A 23,758-nucleotide genomic window follows, 5' to 3' on the forward strand; every position below is an offset into this window, starting at 1 on the left:
CCTCTGAGCACTCATGTAGTAAATCTAGGTTTTTAAAACATTTCAAAATGCTCTATTGTTTCTTCAAATTCAGTAAGTTCCCAGCTAAGTGCAACAGGAACATGATCCACAATGATCTACCAATAAGCATTCCTTTCAATGCAGTCATTGATTATGAAAAGCTGTAAGAGAGTCTATTGTCATAAACGCTGCTCAGATGTACGCAAGACCAGCATGGGCAATTTGCAGGCATCTTAGAGTAAATCATCTCTTTAGGCACATTTTTTCATCTCCAATATACACAGAATTATTACAGACACAAATTCATTTCTAACCATGCAACGTCCTCAGTGCACATTACACAGGACAACTGAGCTTGTCTAAACTTAGTGCTACCAAAAGGAGATCCTTCTACTTCCTCAATTTCCCTTCAGCTATCCAGTCCCTCCCCTTTCCCTGTGCTAGCTGCAGCCCTTGTCTCACCTCTCAGTGAGCTTTTCCAGCTCCATAATTCAACAGAGAACTGTTCCCTTTTTTGTTGTTATATGGGTCAGTATTCTGAGTTTGTGTCTGAATCAGCTCACTAGGGAGCTGGACATGAGACAGAGCAAAAGGTGACAGGAGGGACCAAGACTACCTGTTTCAACAGCAGCAAGGTGTTAGTGAGCTCAGCCAGCCTTCAGCAACCATGCTCTTCAGATCTAAGCGGAATAAAACTAAGATAACAGTTTGTACAACCATGGGCTGCACAGATAAATTTGGTCTGTGGCAACACAGGGGCTTTCTAAAAGCACTCTAAAATGGCACGTGAGCAAGCTGTTAGATACTCTTTGGAACAGGAGAGACAACAGTTAGACATCCACCCTAAGAAGTTCAAAGAGCTCTTTTAATCTGTTATGTGATCCTCTAATTACAGAAGTCAGAATCACCTGGCAATCTCTTCTACAGAGCTCTCTCCTGTCCATACTTAAACTGAGGACATGAGCAAATGCAGTTGAGTGCATGAGTCTCTCAGCACTGATCCCTCTCGGTGTTACTTTTGTCAGGGTGAGGCTTTTAAAAACAAGCTGATTTTATACAAAACACTATTTCTAAGAACCACTTATAGAATAATATCATGCCTTTGCTTAAAATGCTTTTGCGAATTGAGCTATCTTGGAGGCTGTGCATCTCCACCTGAAGGTGACTCATTAATTCTTTGACATGCATTCAATACCACGTATGGAACATCCACTATGGCAAAAAGCTGAACTTTCCAATCTCCAAAACTGAATATATTTGGGCCTTCAAAACCTACAAATATAAGCTCTGGAAGACATGTCTGCATGTAATCAGATGGTTTAGGTCTTTATCACACAATGTATCTGGAAATAAAACAGACTTCTTTGTGTGACTAAAAGCATTTCCACTTAAATCAACTTGTCGGTGCAGCAGGTTAAAAATAATTAGCTCTTTGATTCCACCTTCCACTTGAGAATAAAGCAACTTGGATAACAATAGGACATTCAGTTTGCTTTCAAGCCTGCATGCTTTAGATACTAAAGATGGCAGGCAGCGTATGTCAGTGTTCTGTGCAGTTCACAACACAAGTGACATGCTGGGGAGCACTCACTTGCAAGAGCCACAGACCAAATGTTTAATACCAGCTGAGGAAGGGATGGTACAGTAAGTGTGAGATTTATCAAAGACTCAGAAGCATGAAATATTACTTCTACATGGAAGGTCTGTGCACCTGTTTTGAAACTGTGATCCAGTACCAGTACAGATTATATATGTGGGTGGAGTAAGCTTATCCCCAAGTTTACTTGCTGTTTGTCCCAATGAGCACTCACTTCCCACAGCAGAAGTGGGAATCCTTCTACTCTAAAAGGTCCCTTCTATCATCTGTGAGAATTATCCTTCACTGACACTTATAAAGTGAGAATAAAGTTTACTGGCTGTGAATTACACACCTGAAACTACCGTAAATTTAATTAAATTTCATTACATATGGCTTTACTACATGGATCTTCCATGAACTGCGTATCACAGGAAAGAAGAAAGGAGCTAGAAGTTGTGCAAAACACCTGCTGTTTTCCTGTCACTGGCACCCCCTTGTTCCCCCTAAAGCAATCTGTAAAAGATCAACTCCAAAGGCAAAGGAGTATTGATTTTGGAGTACTGAACATACATTTAAAGTTCAGTGGCAACTTGACAGTATGAAAACTCTAAGAAAAGTTTTGAAGACAAAATTCCAAGAATGTGGCAATAATGTATAAAAACATTCTTCTACTTTATCTATTCTGTACAAGCAGGAAAAGAATCTGTATGCCCAGGACAGTTAAAGAATTTAAAGAAGTACTGCTCTACTCCAGCTGCCTAGCGGTGTACATGTGTGAGAAATCTGATCTCTGTGTGTGACGTTTCCACACAAATGTCTGTGGCAGGAGAGAGCAGAAACAGTCTTGGCAATGGATGCTTCTGGTCCTCACCTTGTTTCCAGTGCCCGCACAGCAGATACCCAAAGCCATGGCAGCCCCATAACGCACATGGGGATTGTAGCTCTCTGACAGCAAAGAAACCACGCTCGGACACTGCTCAGGAGTCCTAAAGAAAGGCAAAAAAGATTGTTTTTTATTGTTATTGTTCTTCAAAATATCGAGACTTCACTGTGTTCACACTGGAAAATTTAAAATTGTCCTTCCACACCGTATGTTTTGCATTTCTCAAAATGTAACTAGAGGAGTGGAACAAATGGACTAAGAGAACAGGGAAGGGCACAAATGAATAAACTTCCCTATCACTGCAGATACCACACACAGTTCCCACTAATAAAGTCTTCTTTTTTAGTGCATATTTTCTGCCTTTAAAAGATTACCCAGCAGAATGACATACCTATTGAGAGTGAGGACTTTATCTCTAGAAATCATGCTGTTGTGACAGACTTTCCACGAGCAGAGGTTTATTCTTCATGAGACAGACACACAGTACTAAATCTCCCATCAGCAGACACAAAACCCAACTCCAGTATTCAATCAACCTTCAAGGTTGGTGGATCCCAAACTCCCTTTCGCAATCACTGCTTCTGCTGACTCCTCCTCACCCTCACCTACTGCTGTAAATCAAAGCATGTGAGGAAATGCTGATAGAACACACACTTCCAATCAGTTTATCAGCAATGTCTACTGTTGCCTCCTTACAACATGATGCTGCGATGTTGCTGCCTTTTAAGAGATCTGAAATGGGAGTATATGCTCCATGCCTCACCAGCTGGGAACCAGTGCCCTGTTGGTCATTACAGCAAATGAACTTCTAGCCCAGTGCTGGGGGAGATGAAAGACAACCCTTAATTTCCTACACCAAGAAGCACATGTTGCTAATGCAAACAGTCTTGTGATGTTGCTAGTGCAAACAGTCTTGTGAATATTGAGTATTTCTGAAGTAGGGCAGAACTCACTTACAGGTGTCGATATATTAATTTCCCTCCTGTCTTTGTAGTCGTATTTATCACTCCATCAATTTTGATGCCACACAAACCACTTCACAATATCGTACACTGCCAATTTCAGCATTTCTAATGCAGCAAGGGCAAAATTGCTTGTAAAATAAACATCCCTGAGTCAAAGCAGTCTGCATTCTGAACTCATAGGCATCACAAGCACATCCATCACAGCTAATCTGTTAAATTTACCCAATGTCATGACACCATGAACACAAGAGCAATGCAGGAATGCGGTTGGAAAGTAGTGTTCATGAAAAAGAAATACAGGAAACTATAAATTGCAAGTGATTTAATTGTATCTGTTTTCAAAGTAAAGTGCACATCATCTGGTTATCTGTTCCATCTTGCTGTATCTTGCAGCCCAGACTAGCTTTTTAATTGTCACATTCACAATCCTAACAGCAGTCTTGCAAGGCATTTACTTTGACTATAAACTGATTTCAGACTGAAACGTACAAAGGAAGAGCTAAGAAACACCTTAGTTTTAGCTTCCCTTCTTACGTTTGCTATATGGAAAGAAGGAGGTTGGAGGGTGGCGGCAGTACCTGTTGTACACAGGAATTACAGCATCATGTAGGATCATTAAGTGTATATCAAAGCACTCAACTCAGGATGTAGAAAAACCATTATAGAGTATGTTCCAGCATTGGTTTTATTTAAATGAATACCTGAATCATAGAAAACAGAAGTAAAAAAGACCTTAAGCAATAATCTCGTTCATTCGCTTCTTTCATTGTGACTGGTGACAGAAGACATGTTCATATAACCACTCACACTAGAGTTATACTCTACACACAAAATCAGTTAATTTCTACTCTAGCTATCGTCTCTTCCCATTTCAATACTTTCCCATAGTCTCCTCTGATAACTAGTCCTAAACTCCTCTTTACACTCCTCTCTCCTGCTCCAGTTGATCGTGGACAGGTAGCACCACCACACAGGCTACTCAACCCCTCAGCAGTAATGGCAGCAAGTAGCCAGATCTCCTACCTCACCCCTGCTTCCAACAGTCTATTTCTTTATGAGTTTTCCTAAAATGTCCGCATGGGGAAAAAATCCCATCTACCACCACCACCTTACAAAAACCTACCTCCAAACAGCAGCAAAAAACCCCAAACAAACCAAACCCACACAAAAGAGAGGAACAAACACAAGTTGCTGGAAACTCTGCTGCCTCTATGATGCAGCCATCATGACAAATGTTAAGAAAGTAGGAAGAACTGGGAAACGGAACGATTCTGTCCTGCAAGCAAGCATTAGAAGTGAAGACTATGAACTAAAAGACACGTTTAAAACTACCTGTCAGTCTCTTGCTCAAATAACAGCTTGGATGCTGACAATGTTTTTTTAAAAATGAGCTTATGTGGAGACCAGGAGTCACAAACCCTATAATAAATGAGCCCAAGCATTCAGCTGCACAGAAGACTTTAGCGCTTGCACAAAGACTCTTAACACCTTTGTGTTTGCTTTACTTCCGCAAATGTTAAACAGGCAGACTGTGAGCCAAAGAAGAGAAAAATATCTTCTGGCAAAGATGTGATTATGCACTTTGAAGCATTAATCATTAAATTCCTGTTCAGAAAGCTGGATTTTATAGAATCATTAACTTGGACACATCTTTGTGTCTGCAAGCTCAGAAGTTCCAACACAGTTTTCAGTATAAAATCAGGATTAATGTACAATAATTGATTATGGAATTCTTAGCCAGATTTACATTATTTGTGGCCATTATTTTAAATGCTTTTATCTCAAATCTATCCTTAAAATGGTCAAACATTTTGACGAGGCCTTCTGTAAAACCACTTTGGGAGTTAAAGCTACATAATGGGTCCCACCACTTTCCTCAGTAATGCAGTCTTCTCAACCCCGCAATCTTCAAAAAGTATCTTCCCACGTAATAGAGAACTAGAAGGCAGAACCACAAGTAGGTTGAGGAAGCGAAAGAATCTTAAAATGATTATCAGAAGAACAGGACTTCAGTACACAAGAGCACCACTGGCACCAATGCTTAAACAATAACATTTGCTTGCTCGCTTTTCTGCCGAGATGCTTTACAAGTCCGACACACAGTTGCCAAAGGTTAGCCCACATAAACCCAAACTTAATAAAATTCATAAAATGCAAACCAATTCTGTTAAGTGATCAAAAGAAAAATTAAAAAGCCCTCATAAGCAGTTATAGGCTGCAATCATGCTCCTGTGGCATTACTTCCAACTGGCAATCCAGCTGGGGAATATGTTTAAAACATGACCATGTTCTCCTCCCCCTGGCCTGAGCCTTTCACCCTGCACTTAGAGCACAGCCATATGAACTGCTGACTTGACATTCAGCACAATGGAGGGGCAGTCCTGCTGCTGACAGAGGAAGTTTCCACATCACTGGTACCAAGCCCCGCGCAGGTTCCCAAACCGAGTCCACCCCTCTGGCTCCCTGCTGGAGACCACCACGACTCTGTTGCGCTGATGGCTGAGTCAGTGTGGTTACTGAGTAGAAACCTCTGGTGGCAAAGGGAGAAAAGTAATGAAGAGTGTGAGAAAACTTAAAAACAGTACTAAAAAAAGATAAATGGTTTATCAGAAGTCACACTCAGCAACAGGCTACTCTTAGCCAGTCCTAATACAGACATCTGTCATTACTATAAGTTAAACATGGAAGGTAACATTGCATGAAATACCAGGATAACATCTGGAGATGTAGTGGGCAGAAGTTTCATCTCCAGACACAATTCCGTCCACCCTCCTTAAAAGTCATAGTAAAAATCCTAAACATGGTGTATATTTAATATATTTTTAAGGACAGAAGCAACGTACCATAGTCCTCTAGTCTGACCTTCCCGTAACACAGTCCAGCAATTTCATCTAAAAATTCCTACACTAAAGCCCAAGGCATGTCTCTAAACTGGGCTGTATATCTTGGAAAGATAGGCAATGTCTATTTTTAAAAACCAAATTATCTTTAATGCACTGGTTCCTTCCTTTTTTCCTAACACTAGTTTTGCTTAAGCAGTTTGCTTTTGCAATTACATTTTACTACAACAGCAAAACAACAACAAATGAACAGCCTGATTATTTCCTTCATTTTCATCTGAAAATTGCTCAACTGCTTGTACATAAGCCATCAAAACACAGATGTCAGTGAGCCCAGACCCATATACAAAAAAAACAATCACAACTAGCTTCAACTTTGTTCTGTTACCAGGAAACTAAATGAATCAAGAAGTCAAAAAAGCCTGAAAGTTTCTTCTATAGGACTTCAACACAGTAGTCAGCCACAGCTTTGTTTCCACCCTACACCAGCAGGGTAAGTTTTACTGTTGTGATCTATGGGCTGCAGATGAAGGACTTCCTCCAAGATCCAGTTTGGTTTGTTTTCAGAAGTCATAAACAAAACCGTAAAGAAAAATAAAGATGGACCAAGACGGTAAAGAGAGATTCTCAGCAAAACATGATAGCTAGCATTTTATTAGTTTTACTCATCAACTGGTTGCTCTCAAGATCTCCATGACAAACAAACACCCTACGCAGCTAAGGATTTTGAATCTTCACAGAAACCAGAACAAGAGAGAACACAAAGGAGCTGCCTAACTGCTGCCCAATTACCTTAGCCGTAACCTCAACTTTGATCTCATTCCTGGGGATGTTCATCTCCTGGATATAAGTGAGATTTATATACATATAAATGTTATCGTCTCTACATAAAAGCTGATACCTCACTTGTAAGCGCCCTAGAATTTCTGAGAAACCAAAGAAAGTTTTGGATTCTTCATTACTTCCAAAGACAAAGGAAAGAAAGTTTTTCTTAAGCCTCCAGTGCAAAAATTCACAAAATAAAAATCAGGATGTCGACTGTTACTAACACAGACCAGTATGAACAAAACCATCAGAACAGATCAGCTGGACAGGGAAGGTGGTCAGTTTTCCCTTCAATCCATGATGTTGACCATGGAAGGTTCTCCATAGTTTGCAGAGAACCCAGAAATTGTATTTCCTTTTCACCATTAAACATTTTTTACAGCTGCAATTATTAGGAATCTATAAGGAACATAAACTGGGTTTTTTTCTTAAGGCAATTACAACTGCAACATCTGCAGATACTGTAATTCTTAGTAGCCTTTGCCTACAAGAGCCTCATTGGGCTACTGAAAGTTGAGGAACACTGTTAAGTATATTGACTCTATTTAACAATCCACTTTAATCTTTTTTTCCAAGAGGCATGCAACAACACCACAAGACAAATTAAGAACTTGGATTGCCACATCTTGAAGCATATTCCACTTAGTTTCTTAGATCACAGCCCAGTTAGAATCACATCCAAATACCTTTCCTCAGTTTATCTCCAATTCTGGAAGTTGCACATCTTGAAGGTTAGAGGACTACTGCCATTTCTCTTTATGTTCCAGCAATATTTAAACATTAAACCCTGTATATGTATATAAGGTAGCATAAGTAAATAAACAGAATACTGAAAATAAACCATCACATTGGTCTTGTGATTGAGACTAAAAATGGAAGTGTCTGAAGCATCGCTAACATATGCTTATTTTTTAGTCTAAATATTTAAGGACTTTACAACTCATTGAAAAATGAAATGTCAGAGAATTAAAGAACAATGTCTATTAAATTCCTCACTGAGTCTCCCCAGTCATATTTCAAAAGATTCTAAATATTTATGACTTTCTAAACTATGGGACATGAGTTAATCATTTGATACAGAACTATTTCCACAAGTTGCTTTGGTAGTGCAGTGACAGATAAAAAAAAGAAAACCTTAGCAGAAGTTTCATTTCATCCATGAATGAGTTAATAAAGGAGGAATGCAGACATCCAATTGCACAATTTGCAGTCATTTCTGAAGGGGGTGTGTGTAGCAGAGGGGGGGGGGAACACAGAAGATGGAAAACCTGCAGAGAAAAATGCAACAAACTGACGTATTTAGGTGTAGACTAAGCATGGATGTAAACCCTGTCTCTTTGTCTCTTGACAAAACACATCTGAGCTATTCTCGTGCCAGGAATTTCCTGCAACTATCTCGTGTGCAATACAGCCTCCTTCTCCACACTGTTTTTCTCTGAAATGCCTCCTGGTTGCCTAAGCAAGACTTCCTAAGAATAAGAACTTCCAGGAAGCCTTCCACTGTCAAGAAGATGAGGCTGAGTGCTGCCAACAGGCACAGCAGATGAACTTGAGGGATAAGCACCAACTGAACAACACTGTCACCAGTGTCAGCTCACATCTAATGTAGATGCAGCTCCATTCAAATAAAATAGTACTGGCAATTTGAAAACAGAAATAACAGCACGGGGTGGAAAAAAAATACCTATGCATGGTTCAAATATTCCAGTTATGGTGGACCAGGAGTGGGGTCTAGCAAGGTTTAGGGTTTAACACTCATTAACATAGGAGAGGCACTGGACATGGGGGCAGGGCAGTGGCCTGCACAAAAAGCCTGGCCAGAAGCATGCAGTGAAGAACCTGCTGCAGATCTGTAACAGATATAGAGGAGGATGTGTTTCTCAGAAATAATTCAAACCTGGGAAAGTTCAAAAAACATCACAAAAGGCAGGTAAGTTTTCTAGCCATCTGAAATGAAACAATGCACCAAGCAGGTATATATGCTACAGAAGCCTATGTGCAACTAAACTCCTATCATCTTCCTCTATGAGTTCTTAAGAAAACTCTGTTTTTACCTGTATTTAAAAAAATCATTTCCTTTTCAATTAGATAGAAATGCATTTATACAGCTTTCATCAGAGCAATCTGCAGGCAACAGTACAGCCTTCAGCTGGTGCTTCAAGGTGCCCCCTCCCCCCAATTTATTTAATTTAGCCATTCTAGTGACTAAAGAGATGATTTTGTCATATAAACTACATTATAACATCCACTGAGGCATTCCAGAGAAGTGGGAACACTTCATTTTCACTTTGACCAAAACAGCTCTTTACTGCAGTAACCAACAGTGATGCTTCTCAGATGGTAAGATCTGTGAAGAAATTTTATAAAGAGGTAATACAGAACTCAAGTTGACAAAATTACACTTCTATAACTCTGATACTTCCCCCACACTGAAGTGACTGAGGTATCCTGTCTACTGTGCTGTGAAAGAGAAAATGCGAAGAGTAAAAAATAATAAACCTCTTTCAAGATAATGCTTCAGCTCCAACACAGGCTTGAGCAGTAACTCATGCTGATGATTAGCAGATGGTTCTGATAGATGCATTGTCTATTTTTTTTCCGCAGAAGTTTTAATTCTGTTCCTTAAATTCAGAGATGTGACATTAAGATCTGCATGTGGCATACACCCACAAGGAGACCACTGAAGTTAAAGGATTAATCTATCTTGTACTATACTTTGGTGGTTCTACTCCAGAACATTTTTTTTTTCCCTTTGTGATTCAGACATACTGCCAATAGCTCCATCTCCTGAAAGAGCTAATAATTCCAGCTGCCTTTCAACAAGGAAAAAGTAGCTCAAGTGTCAATGATGAAGGAAAACAAGCTTCATCTGTACAATCAGAAAGAGTGAACGAACACTGGCTGTGTTTAATCCAACAGATTGGTAAAGACTTCAAGTACAGTTAGAATAATACCAGGAGAGCCTTCAAGATTTATAAAATAAACCAGAAGTGGATTAGACATAGTTGAGTTTAAGGAAAACTGAATCCAAACGCTCATTAGTCCTATACAGTATTTTCCTCTCTTGATTTCTGCTTTTTGTATGTTTTCATGTGCTCTACTCTCTCAGTACTGTCAGGGGTGACAATAGGGAGGTGGTCAGATAAGGAAACAGAATTACCATAGTTGGATTAATCTTTATTTCCTAATATATATTCTTCTGAAGAATAAAGATATTAAAAGTCAGCTGCAAATTAATACAGCATGGAATCTTACTGAAGGTTTCCTTTAAACAGGAAAAATAATCAACAAGTGAAAACTACTTTGCTGGAAATTCTATTGTATGATCTGAACACACTTTAAGTCAAGTATTTCTATTAATTTCTGGCAGCAGCTTGCTTGCTTTGGCCCCAGAGTAGCTGTATCCTAAAGATGTGAATGTGTTTTAAATTTTTTTAAACAAATACAAATCGATTCACACTTCACTGAGGACCCGATTCGCAGCTCAAGCCTGGTGAGCACTAGCAATTCATGGAATGTAATGGCCAGTGACATCCAGGGGGTCAGACCACGATCTCATGGTCTCTTCTGGCCTTAAACTCAAAGACTCTATGTATTGGGTCTGGCTGAGATGGAGTTACACACTTGTCCAGCTAATGTCCTTGGAAGTGAACTCTATTTCCATTTTAATGTGGAACTATAAGACATACACACATCTGACAAAGTTGGAAGGTAACAAAAGAAAACACTTGTGATAATAAAAAGCAGCTGCATGAAGAAAGAATTAAAGTAACAGTGCACACACTGAAAATAGCATGCTAGACAATAATTTTATAAAATTAGTCAAGAAAAAAACTGGAGCATTTACAGGGCAGCATAACTTTTTAGGGTTAACTGTGCTTCCGTCCAGAGAGTAAGCAAGCAAGCGAGAGAGAGCGCGCAGGCATACACAGACTATGGTGCATATAGCTACAACGTTGGTCGTTTACAGGATCTGCACATCCTGATACAGCTACAAGGAGCACACATTATAGTACTGGAACACTGAATCAATTAACCCTCTCTGGCTCTTTTCCAGCCAAACCCCCACATTTACTTCCTTGCTTTTCAAGCACTGGAGCTGGATACACTGGACTGAGTCAATCAACAAACAAGGGTAGCAGCAGACTGCAAGCTTTGCTAACAAACGAAGAGAAAATTGCACATACAATCTGCTAATCACTTAAGTAAAATCGTCAAAAGAATGGAAGAGAAAGGACAGCAAAAAAAAGAACACAACCTTATTTCTATCTTTTTTAAATACAGCAAGAATGATTCTTCTCCTCCATTCAAGAGTTGGAGAAAATACCTGCGTAAGAAATACAGTTTTCCCAAAATAGAAATTCTTAATCTTGGTGTTAGAAGATACGGAAGTGCAAAACAAAAGCATGCAAAGAGACAAGCTTTAGAAAAATTATAAAAACCAAACCAAAGTGAACAACTTGCTTTCCAGAAAGCAGTGAAAAATCTTATCTTAAAATCCACCATGTGATGAAAACGAAAATTACAAAGGATCTTCCTGGATGCAAAGTGGACTCTACTAAAATTCAAGAGAAAGAGGTAAGGCTTTCTTCACCTGAAAATTGCAACACATCGAATCTTCTCAGTAACTGAGCGTTCGTTCAGCTTAACGGCGTGACAAGTGTTTTAGTCTCTGCTTGAAGGGGGAAATGTAAGCGTTAAGTCTTCAGCAGAGTTGAGAGAGAGAAAGAGAGAGGGAGAGAAAAGGCTGTGCTTAATAAAAGCCCTTCTCAGATTACAAAAACAAGCGGTTTACTCACCCACCCCCCCAAGTAATGGGTAAATTTAGATGTCTCAGTTCCATAAATCTTTACGGTCCCCTTGAGACTGTCACCAGTGTTTTATTGTCTACAGTTTTCTGCCCCTCACCTGATAAATCAGGAACTGCAGAAGTTAAAACGGAAACCTCATACATCATTTCTGAAGATATTTTTGGGGTGACCCTCTGTGGAGAAATAGGATTCTTAATAAGGGGAAACATGGGAACTGCCGTCTGCCTACGCACAAGCTGCTGGAGACTAGACACTCGGGAGAGGAGGAGTTGCATACACACAACGCAAGCATCTGCCTTTCCATCAGTTTGTACTTACAAAGAGCAAATCTACGTACACTGTATCTAAAGGGAACAATTTGGCATCCAAATTCATCTATCACTTTTCACTGCTGTAGTAAGACAAAAAAAAAAAAAAAGGGAAGCTAATGCACTGCTTACTTTTCACAGCTACTGAATTGTCTCCTATAATCTTCTGAAACCTGAACCTCCATATAAAGGGGAGACCAGACCACTGAACCCTATCAACCAGAGATGGACACAAGACAGGACTTCCATTTTTAAGACCTAATTGCGCCCAGCAAGGCACAGGAAAAAAAAAACTGGATACCAGTTCGGACATGGTTACAGTATCTCAAAATAGCAGATGACCAGTTTACCATACTGACCATGCTGGCCTTTCTTCAGGACCATCCTGGACCAGAGAGGAACAGTGAACTCTTACACCATACACAATTCCTGCGCAAAACACAGCTCCTGAATACGTTCTGCTGGACACAAAAATGTCCTATCCTTTAAATTTCTTGAACGGGTCTGGAGTTGGCAATGGATCTTTGTCACCTCTCTCAGTAACAGGAGAACACAAGCAGGACTACTCAAGTGACGAACAAGGAAACGAAGTGCAAGTGCGTTGGGCAGCTTTACTGATCCTTCTGGTGATAATCCCCACCATTGGGGGGAACATACTTGTCATACTGGCAGTGTCTCTGGAGAAGAAGTTGCAATATGCTACCAACTACTTTTTGACATCCTTGGCAGTGGCAGATTTGCTCGTGGGTCTGTTTGTGATGCCGATTGCCCTTCTCATAATATTATTTGGTAAGTACAACATTTTTGTTTCATCAGACTAGCATATGGGGTACAATTTGGGGAGGTCTAATTTAAACAGAAAAACTGTTCACTTTCCACCATTACAATTTTAAAAATCACTCAGATGCGGGCTGCTAAATCTTCTCTCCCTCTCACCTTAATATAGCTTAATGTCTTTATGGGAAATATACCCACTGTTGATATTCTTTCCTTTGAAACAAACCATTCAAAAATCACCCGAGACTTAGAACTGACACTAAATTGGAGCTGTACATGGGAAACTACATTTTGTACAGTTTAATATTACTTTTAACAACATCAGCACCATGTTGGTATCTATTCTAATGGATATTACACTAATTGGAGGCAGTCTTCTATTAAAAAAAGTGAAATGAAGACTAGGTATCTGTTCAGTACACTGAACAGGTTTTGAACTTTCTAGGAGTCAGGCACCTGATTTCACCTTAGTATTGACTCCAAGCTCCATGAGCAGTCAGAGATGGTCCCTAGCACCATCAGTAAGAACAAACTTTATCAGTACCAGTTTCAGAGAAACTGATTTTTCTCCCACGCTAGGGAAAGCAGCAGGTTCGTAAAACGTCCCAAAGAATTAACTCTTCTGTCAAGCCAAGGAAGCCTGAATCCGTGTACCTAATATTTGAGACTCAGATTACCATTTGGTCTGGTTCATGTGGAATAAAATAGGTATTTTTACATGAACATACATGGGGTGTGACATTTTCTTTCTGGTTAGTCATTACAGTACAAGCACGGCTTTTTCATATTCTCTCATGCCCAGCTTTATTTCAGATATTACTTTTGACAACTAATCAGAGGCAGCTCCATGGGGAAGTCTCTTTCTTTTACTCTAAAAAGTTTCTTTAAGAATACATTTTAAATGGTCTATTTTCTTATCATACAAATAGGGAAAAAAAAAATCAACAAGATGGATTTTTCAATAAACTTACGGATTTACACAATTATCTTTAAGGTATAGATACCACTAAGCCCTAGATAATGAAAGGCTGCAGGATTTCATTTTTCCTATGCTAGATCTCTAAGAGTTGCCTGAGCAACAAGCAAACACAATCATAAACTTTATTTCAGAAAGGCCATCAGTAGCTTTTGTTTGCTGCAGAAGACTGGTATCACTTGATTAACAAATGTGCTTAATCACTAAACGCCTTGAGACTGAATTTCTGTATATTACAGACTGCTTCACTCTAAACAGATGTGAATTGGAGGTCAGAATTCAGTGTTGAGATCATAAAATAGTCTTTTTTCAAGCAACAGTTTCTAAAAAGAAAAATGAACGTACATGACCACAACAGTGATTTCTAACTTGAAAAAAACAGTCACTTACAAAAAAACCTTTGCATGTCATGTATGTGCACATGTATGTGTAGTGGCAAGAAACAGATACCTATATACATACTTCCACACAGATACTGTAACTGCTTAGGTCCTGCCAAAGGTCTCATTAATAATAAAAATAAAACTACTAACCACAAGAAGTACTAGTATTGCACTAGCCATCAATACAAAGGGAAGGCAAGTTCTGGATTTTGTGGAGTTGTTTTTTGGTGGTGGTGGAGTTTTTGTGGTTTGAATTTTTTTTAATTATTATTTTCATTTTGCTAGACTAATAAATCTTTTCTTTTTAACTTTATAAAGGGACTATTGCTCCTTAATCTCTCAATTAATCCAGTGCTAAGCCCTGCTTACAACAGTTTAAAGCATGCTAGGAATCTTAATTTAAAAGTCAAACAAAAGCATCTTTCGCATTGCAGAAAATTGACAAGAAAGTAGCAAAATTAGTTATAATTAACTAAGTAAGACTGCGACCAGCTTTTCACATAGCAGTGGTTAAACCTGAAATTTCTTGCATACAAATCTCTCTTTGGCAGCCAACCAGAAAAACCGCTTTGCCTCTTCACTGATTGGGAGAAGCTGCTGAGGTGTTTATAGAAGTTCAAAGCATGAGCAAAACACAAGGAGTTACTGGAATGAAGCTAGAACAGACATTTAAATACATAACAAGTCTAAATCTTGAAGTTACATTAGCCAGATAACTACTTGAACACAGAATAATCATTGATAGCCAGAGAGCCAATTAAATCCAGCCTCCTGGCACTTCCACACAGGAATGTTTCCATAATAATGAAATAGCTGGGTGCAGCCTCTAGATACAGAATATAAATATTATGCTTCTGATTTGGGACTGATATCTAATTATGTGGAGACTATCTGAGGGAAAAGGTGTGAACTAAAGTACAGTCATATTAAATGATGCTGACTGTTAAAACTAATGTGTCACAGAGTGTTCAAATTCAAAACCTACTACAGACATCGGCTCCATACCCTGACGGTACGCTTACAGAAAAATCTTCAGAAGTAGACTGTCTCTGTAATAAAGAGCTACCCCTTTTAAGAATAAATAAATCTGTAACTCGCTCACAGGTATAATACCATGAGTAACAGATTATTTATTCTCAGCAGAGCAACCGAAATGTACTCTGGTACAAATATACACTGCAATTTTAATTTAGGACTGCAAATGTCAGAATATACAAACAGTTCATTGATTTTAGTGCTTGCTAAATTCTTCTCATTTCTTCAAAAAAAAGGAGGGCATGTTAGGAAATAATTGCCTTCTCTGAAATCTAGCTTTCAGAAGAGTTATCCAAATTTCTAACACCCAGAACTACTGAAGGAAAGCAAAAACGTTGCTATTTATCAGATAGTGAAATTAGCAAATAAACTTGAGAGATCCTCTCATTTGCAAAGCCTGCAGCAGGAAGAAGTCTTGTCCATGGCTTGGTGGGCAATAGGTTACTTGGAGACAGTGCACGTACCATCTTTTAAAATATATTCTCTATTCCTGACATTCATCCACTTAAAAATCTGAATGCTGATTGTCCTAGGCTGTAAACCATTATTTTAAAAATCTATCACAAGCAATCGCCATCTTAATTTTCCCACATTACTGATGACAAACCACGGCAAATCTTCCCTTCCTGCCTGTGCAAACTACCAGAGAAAACTGCTTTAATTGAGGGCTACTTTCTAAAAACTCAAATCTAAAGATTAAAGTAAGATGATAAAGGTTTATTGCTCACAAAGCAACTCAAAAAAAAAAAAATACTTTGGCTAAATTAAAAAAACTACATGACAGTGAACAGCTACTGTTGAAGCTGTAATTGTAGCAGAGAAAAAAAGGCAGGCAGCCATGGGGGTGAAACAGCAAGGCAGCAGCCTGGAAATGCCAGGCCTGTGCAGTCCACGAAGCTGAATACTGACACGAGGGTGAACACCACACACGCAGGCTACAGATGCACGCACACCAATTTGAAGATTGAAGCCTAGGCTTAAGTCAGCTAGTGATTAAAAATACCCGATTTCCACCTCAGTAAAAGCATCGTTATCTAACAGCAACAAAATCCTTTACGGGCAACACATTTCAGCAGCCCTTACAGCAGAACAACAAACAGTTTCCAAATCTATTTAAAGATCTATCTTAATCATGCTTATATGTGTACAGAAGCAGTGCCTTCTCACAAGCTTTCAAAAAACCTTTTGGCTTATAGCAAGAGCAGCTCTTCTTAAGGATTACACATTTCCAAGGTATTTCCTATAAATAAAGCTTTTCTTAAATAAAGATTAATCAAGGGTAGACAGTTGTGGTAAAAGCTCATCTTACTTCTCTTAAGGTGCAAGACAAATCTTAAAACATGCATTTTATCTTGTATTGTCTCAAAATAAGGAAAATAATCTGCAACAGCAGGACTGCTGCAATGCTGGGAGGATCCGAGGCAAGGTTTGTAGGAAGGAGGAATATCTTTTTACCTTATACCACCTGACAGTTGCAGAAACCAGACAAGTTTTCAGGCAGGCACATTTGTCAGGTAACCTAGGCATTTAAAAGAAAATTTTAAAAAATCCAATCCACTAGCTTGTTTAAATCAGCATTTCAACTTCCAAGGAAAAACGAAGGTGGAGAATCTCAGTCAGCCCAGTAAACGCTCTGGTCTGCCCCAACAGCGTGCATCTATACTAGGAGAATCAGAACTTGTAACAATGGAAACTAACCATGACCTGCAATGGCTTCGTATCACTTGGCAGGACTTACTCATTTTACCTTCAGTCTGAATTATAAAGCAGGGCAACTAACAAGCAGGTCACCATCACGTTCAAGGGTCAGAGATGCTTTCTGAATCCTGAGGGGAAATTAATATTCCATCTTTTCCCTAATTCCAAACTAACAGAATAGGCCAACAGTGATACACACCACCAGGAAAGCACAAAATCTCAGCCCAGAGCAGTCCCTCAAACACTAGGCACAGAGCTTCTAACACAGGTGTAACCAACAAATCAAAATAAGTAAAAGCAAAATACACCACAGTATGAATCCTAGACAACTGACTCATCAGTTTCACAGTATTTGTTTTGTTTAAATAATAACCATATTCTTCAATTCTTATCACCTACTGCAGTTAGTCTACTCTGATTTTGTTTGGATAAAAAACATCATCTCATACACACAAATGTAATAGTACACAATGCTATAATGGTGAATGTGATAACTTACTGCCTTCTGCACCCAGTTCAAAACAAGACAAAAATAGAGACAAAGCTTTCTCTGTTCAGCTGCATTTATCAACTAACAAAAGCTCTTACAACGCATAAAAATGTACAAGGTTGCTTCGCATCAGATAGCTCTTTAAATGCATCTATATTTAAAAGAAAGAAAAGAGCTTTCTGTTGTAAAATATTTGAGGGTTTTCTTCTGCAAAGAGTAAATTAACTACAAAAGGAAATAATTTATCACACTGCAATTCTCCAGAAAGCAAAGTAGTTATAATCCAGGGAGCAGCATGTAAGTACTTTCCAACAGAAGTATTAGCTGCTCACTTGAAATCCAGCTGTGTTATCTGCCGTCCTTCACGATGTAGAATACACTTTTCCATTGTCCACGTTTTATCTGAACTAATCCTTCATCACAGAGTCAAAAGTAGTCTTATTTTTCTGGAGTGAGCAAAAACATTTAAAGCTCATCAAATCAATTATTTCTTTTAACTGTATTTTTTTTCTCTCTCTCTCTCTCTTTTTTTTTTTTTTTTTTTTTACAGCTGCTTACATGACCCACAAGACATTTTGGTTTTCCTTTTTTTTTTTTCCTTCTGAAAGGCACCATACCTTACTGCCAGCTGAAAGCGTAGATAGAAAAATTAAATAGGAGTAAGCGTTTCATAATATACTAATTACAACTTTCTCATACCTGCCTGACAGAATAATTTTTTGAGGCATAATTTCAACCATGATATCTATTTTAGGAAATATGCAGCTAGATACTAAAATTTACTGGTTAATGATTTGAAAATAGTTCACCTCTTTCCCTTCTGCCTCACTGCCTACATCATTCTCACCTGGAGTCCACTGCTTTGGGGATGGGTGAAGTTCAGTTCAGGGCTCCAGCCATCCCTTCTCTGTTTAAAAGACGAGGTTTCCCAACATAGGTAAGAGTGCAGACAAGTATGTGCTATGTCTGACTTTATAAAATTTTCCATCCTCTGGAGTTTATAATTCAAGTCAAGACAGCACCATTATCATTTCTGTCTATCAGTCACATTATGAAAACATGTTTTAATCGAACTACTGCAACATTACCACATTGATTAACACTGCCAAATGAGCTGGACTATTGTAATGCCCATTCTCAGCATGCAGATATATTTATTCAGAGCAAGGAAATTAAAACCAATCTGATTTGTTAGAAATGTCTTTTTTTATTTCCTTAAGCATCATTCAACGAAAAACTGACTTCTCTGGCAATACTATTGATGTGCCTACTGATAAGAGTACAGCTGAATTTTGTAAGGAAGAAGAATATATTTAGTAGATCAACTTCTACCATTAGAAATAGGAAAAACTTCTGCATTCACACATTCTTCCCTAGGACTACAGAACATTCTTATAGACACACAACACTAAGGTGCATCTCAAATTGAACACTGCTAGCACTGGATTGCAATACAAACTACCTGTGAGTGAAAATAAAGCAGTTAAGAAAAAAATAATCAGTTTCATTAAAGTTCATTCAGTTTGGTACTGTAAACATTGATAGGGGAGACCCAGCTCTCAAAAATACAAGCCTTTTGGAAAGTTGAACACTACAAAACCTTTATCTTGGACACAATGCAGTTGACAGACCCTATGTTTGCTATAAAGATTAACATTAAAGATAGATAACTACTGTAAGAAACAGCACGCCAGACTTAAAATCCAAGCCATCACTCTTGAGGCTGGGGGGGGGGGGGGGGGGGGAAGGAGGAAGGAAAAAAAAAGGAAAAAAAAAAAATAAAAATAAAAAAAAAGACACACATGAAAGCCCTTCAATTTTTATAAAATCATTACTGAGACAGAAGAGCCCTGCTTTGCCACATTAGTGCTCAACTGTATCTGGTCAAGTGACACAGTAAACTAATTTTAAAACTGTGTGAACTAGATTCTTCAAGATCACCACTAAGATTCAACCATGGCTCTGCAATGATTGACTAATACGTTGGTTATGACCCATTATCTCCTCCATTTAATACAACCTTGAACCTTAGGACTATGAAGGAGACATAGCTGAAAGTCACGTAACAGCAGGGCACTAGGACCAAGCACAGTCATGGCCCATTTTTTTTAAAACTCTTTTATCCAGAGTCCTTGCCACAAAGAGCTTATGATCCAAAAAGGACAAAAAGAGAGGGAAAGGCTTATGATACACAAACAGCCTGATCAATATGATGGCGGCAACATGCCAGTTAGGAGCTAACTAAAACGTAAGACAGAATCCAGCTGAGGCAGTGGCGAAACTCGGTTCCTGTAGTATTATGAAATTCTCAAATGTACTGATGCCAAGGGAAAAACCACACACTGAAAACTCTCAAAAAGCTTAGATTCTAATGAGTTTTCTGTTCTCTTTCAGACAATGCCTGGCCTTTTCCAACTGCCTTGTGTCCTATCTGGCTGTTCCTTGACGTCCTCTTTTCCACAGCTTCCATCATGCACCTCTGTGCCATCTCACTAGACCGCTATATTGCGATTAAAAAGCCAATCCAGGCTAGTCAGTACAATTCATGGGCTACAACAATCATCAAAATCATCGTGGTTTGGCTCATTTCAATAGGTATGTTGAGACTCGGGAGACTGGAGAAGGAATGCAAAAGCTTTTCATGTCCAAAACAATACGTGAAAGCTGGGCAGAAAGGAAAATTTGGCCAAGTGCTATTGATTAGCAGACCCTAACACCTGGGCTGGCTTAAGTCCACCTCTTGGATCATAAATAGCTACATCATAAAAATCTGCCTGAACCACTACTCCTTATCAGGCTTACTAGAAAGAGCAAGATTGAGTAGGGATAATCATCGCTCTTCTTCATGGTCCTAAAAGTCCAAAAATCAAAAGACAATATCTGAATGCATAGCATGTCTCCTGGAAAAGCAGATTTCATGTTCCTGTGGTAGTATATTCTGTCCCAAACACCATTTTAAGCCTTGAGTAGATGCTGCTAAAATCTGTGCCTTACAATTGTCCCATGAAGCAAGTAAAAAAAGGTTAATTACTTACATCAAAGATTGTAAGATAAATGAGTGGCTGGTAACATTCACACTGAAGACTGAGATGCACTGGCAATATAGCATATAGAAAGGCTAACTTCTAAGCGAAAAAAAACCAAAACAAAAAAAAACACAAAACCAACACCCCCACCCCCAAAAACCCCAACCCCCCAAAACCCACTAAACCCCAAACAGTTTATATAAAGGATGCCAATGTATAAACTTTTATGATATTAGCACCTCAGTGACGTGCATGTGTCACCACCTGTCTTTAACGCTTAAAAAAATAAATCTGTTAAATGAGCTAAGGAGGTGAAAAGATTTAATTCAAACAACTGAATGCACGCTGCAGGCAGCCACAGGCATAGTGCAAGTGTGTGCAAGAGAAAGAACAAAATTATTCTGGATTATTAAGGCCAATGATGCCTAGGAGAATGGGTATATCCACCTTCTTGGCCGAGACATACATGCCTAAATCTAAAAATTCCAACTTGAAAAAAAATTCTGGAAGAGCTGTGATGATAGGAGAAAAGATGCTATCTTTATCACAAAAAAAGGAAGCTGTTAACATGACAAGACACTTACAAGTTGACCTTTTAATGCCTGATTTATTAGTATTAATCAGTGCTGTACTTTTTCATTTCTTTTTTATCTAACACAAAAGTACTCTGCAGCTGAGCCAGGGTTCTCCAAATCAAAGGTTAATTTGGTTCAATCCTCATTTTAAATGTTTGCTGTATCTGAAGGTGTGCCTCTTATTAAGAAAGATATCAAATGGCTGAAGGGTAAACCATTTTTCTCTTGCTGCCTTCAACCTACTTCAGTAAGCAGAGTAGCAGAGGAATAGAGTAAATCCCTAGATCTCATTAAGTGGTATCAGGAAACATAGCACAAATAACCTTCACCAGACAGCAAGGAACCTGTTGTTTTTGTTGTAATGTCAGACTGCTGGCAAATGAAGTGCTGACTGTAATTTATACAGTCAGCAGTGGTTATAAAAAAGTCAGCAGTGGTTATAAAAAATTCATTTAAAAGACAAGACTGCTAAAATTTTTTTTTTGACGAGTGGTGAATTACAGAGCTAGCTAGCCTCATTTAAACACTTTTAAATATGCAAGAGACTTTAAACAACAAATCCATCTCAAACACACACTGCATAATTCTGGCATCTATTTAACTACTTGTATATATGAAAGAAGTCAAGCAGGGTAAAAAAAAAAAAATCAGCTGTCTATGTCCAGTCACTTGTTGTGGTTAAGATAAGAGGGAAAGACAAGTTTTATGTATTTACAGAACTGTCCTTCAAAAAGTGCAAAGGTTACCCCAGAGGAGGAAAAAAGCAGATGGCATTAGGGAAACACATTTCACTGGAGGAAAAGCCATACTAATTCTAACAACTAGAGTCAAAGCAATTCATGTGTTTTACACTTGAGAGTTGGCAACTTTATACTGCTTCCTCAATCACTAAGGGTTAGGCCCAATCTCCTTAGAAAGGGCACTCTGTTAAAGCTGAGTTTGCCAAGTCTCACAAAGTACTCTTTGCCCAATTACCCACGTGAGGCTCTCAACAATTCACATTCTCTCTGTCACCCTGTGCCTGCTCCAGAGCTCAGGAACTACCTTCTTTAGAGACGCTGAGGCTTCAGGCCCAAAAAAGAGATTGCAAGTGATTACCATATGCTGAAGTACTTGGTTTTTCTCCTGTAGGCATTGCTATTCCGATCCCTATCAGAGGCATTGAGGAGGGAAATGGCAACTCTACAAACATCACATGTGTCCTGATGCCCGATCGTTTTCATGACTTCATTCTGTATGGGTCAGTGGCTGCGTTCTTTATTCCCCTCGCTATCATGATAGTCACTTATTTTCTGACAATCCAAGTGCTACGCAAGAAGGCCTACTTGATCAACAAACCACCTCAGCGTTTCACTTGGTCAACAGTGTCCACAGTATTTCAGCGTGACACAACGCCCGCCTCCTCACCAGAAAAGGTGGCCATGCTAAATGGCTCCAGAAAGGACAAGACTTTGCCTTATGACATGCCTATCTGCAGAACGTCTACGATTGGGAGGAAGTCCATGCAAACAATAACCAACGAACAAAGGGCGTCAAAAGTTCTGGGGATTGTCTTTTTTCTTTTCTTGTTGATGTGGTGCCCATTCTTCATAACAAACATAAGTTCAGTTCTGTGCAACTCCTGCAACAAGGAGGTTTTTCAAAAGCTAATGGAGATATTTGTTTGGATAGGATATGTATCTTCAGGAGTAAACCCTCTTGTCTATACGCTCTTCAACAAAACATTTAGGGAGGCTTTCAGCAGGTATATCACTTGCAACTATCGGACCACAAAGCCTATCGAGGCCCTTCGGAAATGCTCCAGCAGGATCTCTTTCAGAAGCTCTGTGGCAGAAAATTCCAAGCTCTTTGTCATGCATGGGATGAGAAATGGGATTAACCCCATTATGTACCAGAGCCCAATGAGGCTGAGGAGCTCACCCATCCAAGCATCATCAGCCATTCTGCTGGATACATTGCTGCTCACAGAGAATGAAGTTGATAAAACAGAAGAACAAGTCAGCTACGTATAATGGAATGGCAGCCCTGTCCATATCATAGTATTACTGTATGTATTATTCTAGGTAACTGTGCTGTAAGAGGGTATAAATACTATTGTTTCCTGTTATTTATGCAAGCAATATCTTATAAATTCATATTAATTCCTCTCTTCCAATGTCTCCTCTACTTTAACCCCAACCCCATGGCAGCAACCACAACTTCATTCCATGATAAATGACTAATGCAGAACTGTAGCCTACAGGTAGAAGGAAATAAATAAAAGCTAAATCAGTTTGAGTATCTGACTTCAGTTCTCATCATCTTCAGCCTCTCCAAAGTACATTTTTATAAGAAAAGCGTCTCTGTACAAACACTACTTTAACATTCGCTCTAGCAAGAAGACAGAACACTCTGTAGGTTGATGCTCTACAATGAAATTAGCAGGGGGATACAAGCTTGCTAGTTTTAATTTAAATCCACCTTTACTCTGTATGAACAAAACAGCACACAAGCTCACTGCATTGCCTCCTACAGATACATTCCTCTGCTCAGACTGCATATCCAAGTACAAGCTTTTCTTGCTCTCCGAGGGTACGTATATCACAAG

General features: G+C 39.0%; 2 protein-coding genes and 1 long non-coding RNA gene across 6 annotated transcripts in view; 1 reads left to right on the plus strand and 2 right to left on the minus strand.

The window, feature by feature from the left end:
• Window positions 1-23,758, minus strand: part of PSMD1 (proteasome 26S subunit, non-ATPase 1) — a 75,475-nt gene that overhangs the window by 23,601 nt on the left and 28,116 nt on the right. For all 3 annotated transcript variants that reach the window (XR_005933360.1, XM_030028148.2, XM_041126702.1), the window contains exon 17: window positions 2,451-2,565. Coding sequence is in view for 2 of the 3 variants with exons in the window: in XM_030028148.2 (XP_029884008.1) it covers window positions 2,451-2,565 (115 nt within the window). In the remaining variant the exon portion in view is untranslated. The remainder of the gene's footprint in view (window positions 1-2,450; window positions 2,566-23,758) is intronic.
• HTR2B (5-hydroxytryptamine receptor 2B) lies at window positions 11,721-23,587 on the plus strand. 2 transcript variants are annotated; one of them, XM_030028149.2, is made up of 3 exons: window positions 11,721-13,000; window positions 19,965-20,165; window positions 22,303-23,587. In XM_030028149.2, the coding sequence occupies exons 1-3, from the start codon at window positions 12,685-12,687 to the stop codon at window positions 23,181-23,183; spliced, it is 1,398 nt and encodes a 465-aa protein (XP_029884009.1). In that variant the 5' UTR covers window positions 11,721-12,684; the 3' UTR covers window positions 23,184-23,587. The 2 variants fall into 2 exon arrangements, with proteins under 2 accessions (XP_029884009.1, XP_029884010.1); XM_030028150.2 differs by lacking the exon at window positions 19,965-20,165.
• LOC121233592 lies at window positions 18,169-19,268 on the minus strand. The gene is made up of 2 exons (XR_005933361.1): window positions 18,418-19,268; window positions 18,169-18,198 (listed from the first exon to the last, which is right to left on the minus strand). It is a non-coding gene; the product is annotated as an uncharacterized LOC121233592 (long non-coding RNA).

Source organism: Aquila chrysaetos, chromosome 10, assembly GCF_900496995.4.
Source record: "Aquila chrysaetos chrysaetos chromosome 10, bAquChr1.4, whole genome shotgun sequence".
Taxonomy (NCBI): domain Eukaryota; kingdom Metazoa; phylum Chordata; class Aves; order Accipitriformes; family Accipitridae; genus Aquila; species Aquila chrysaetos.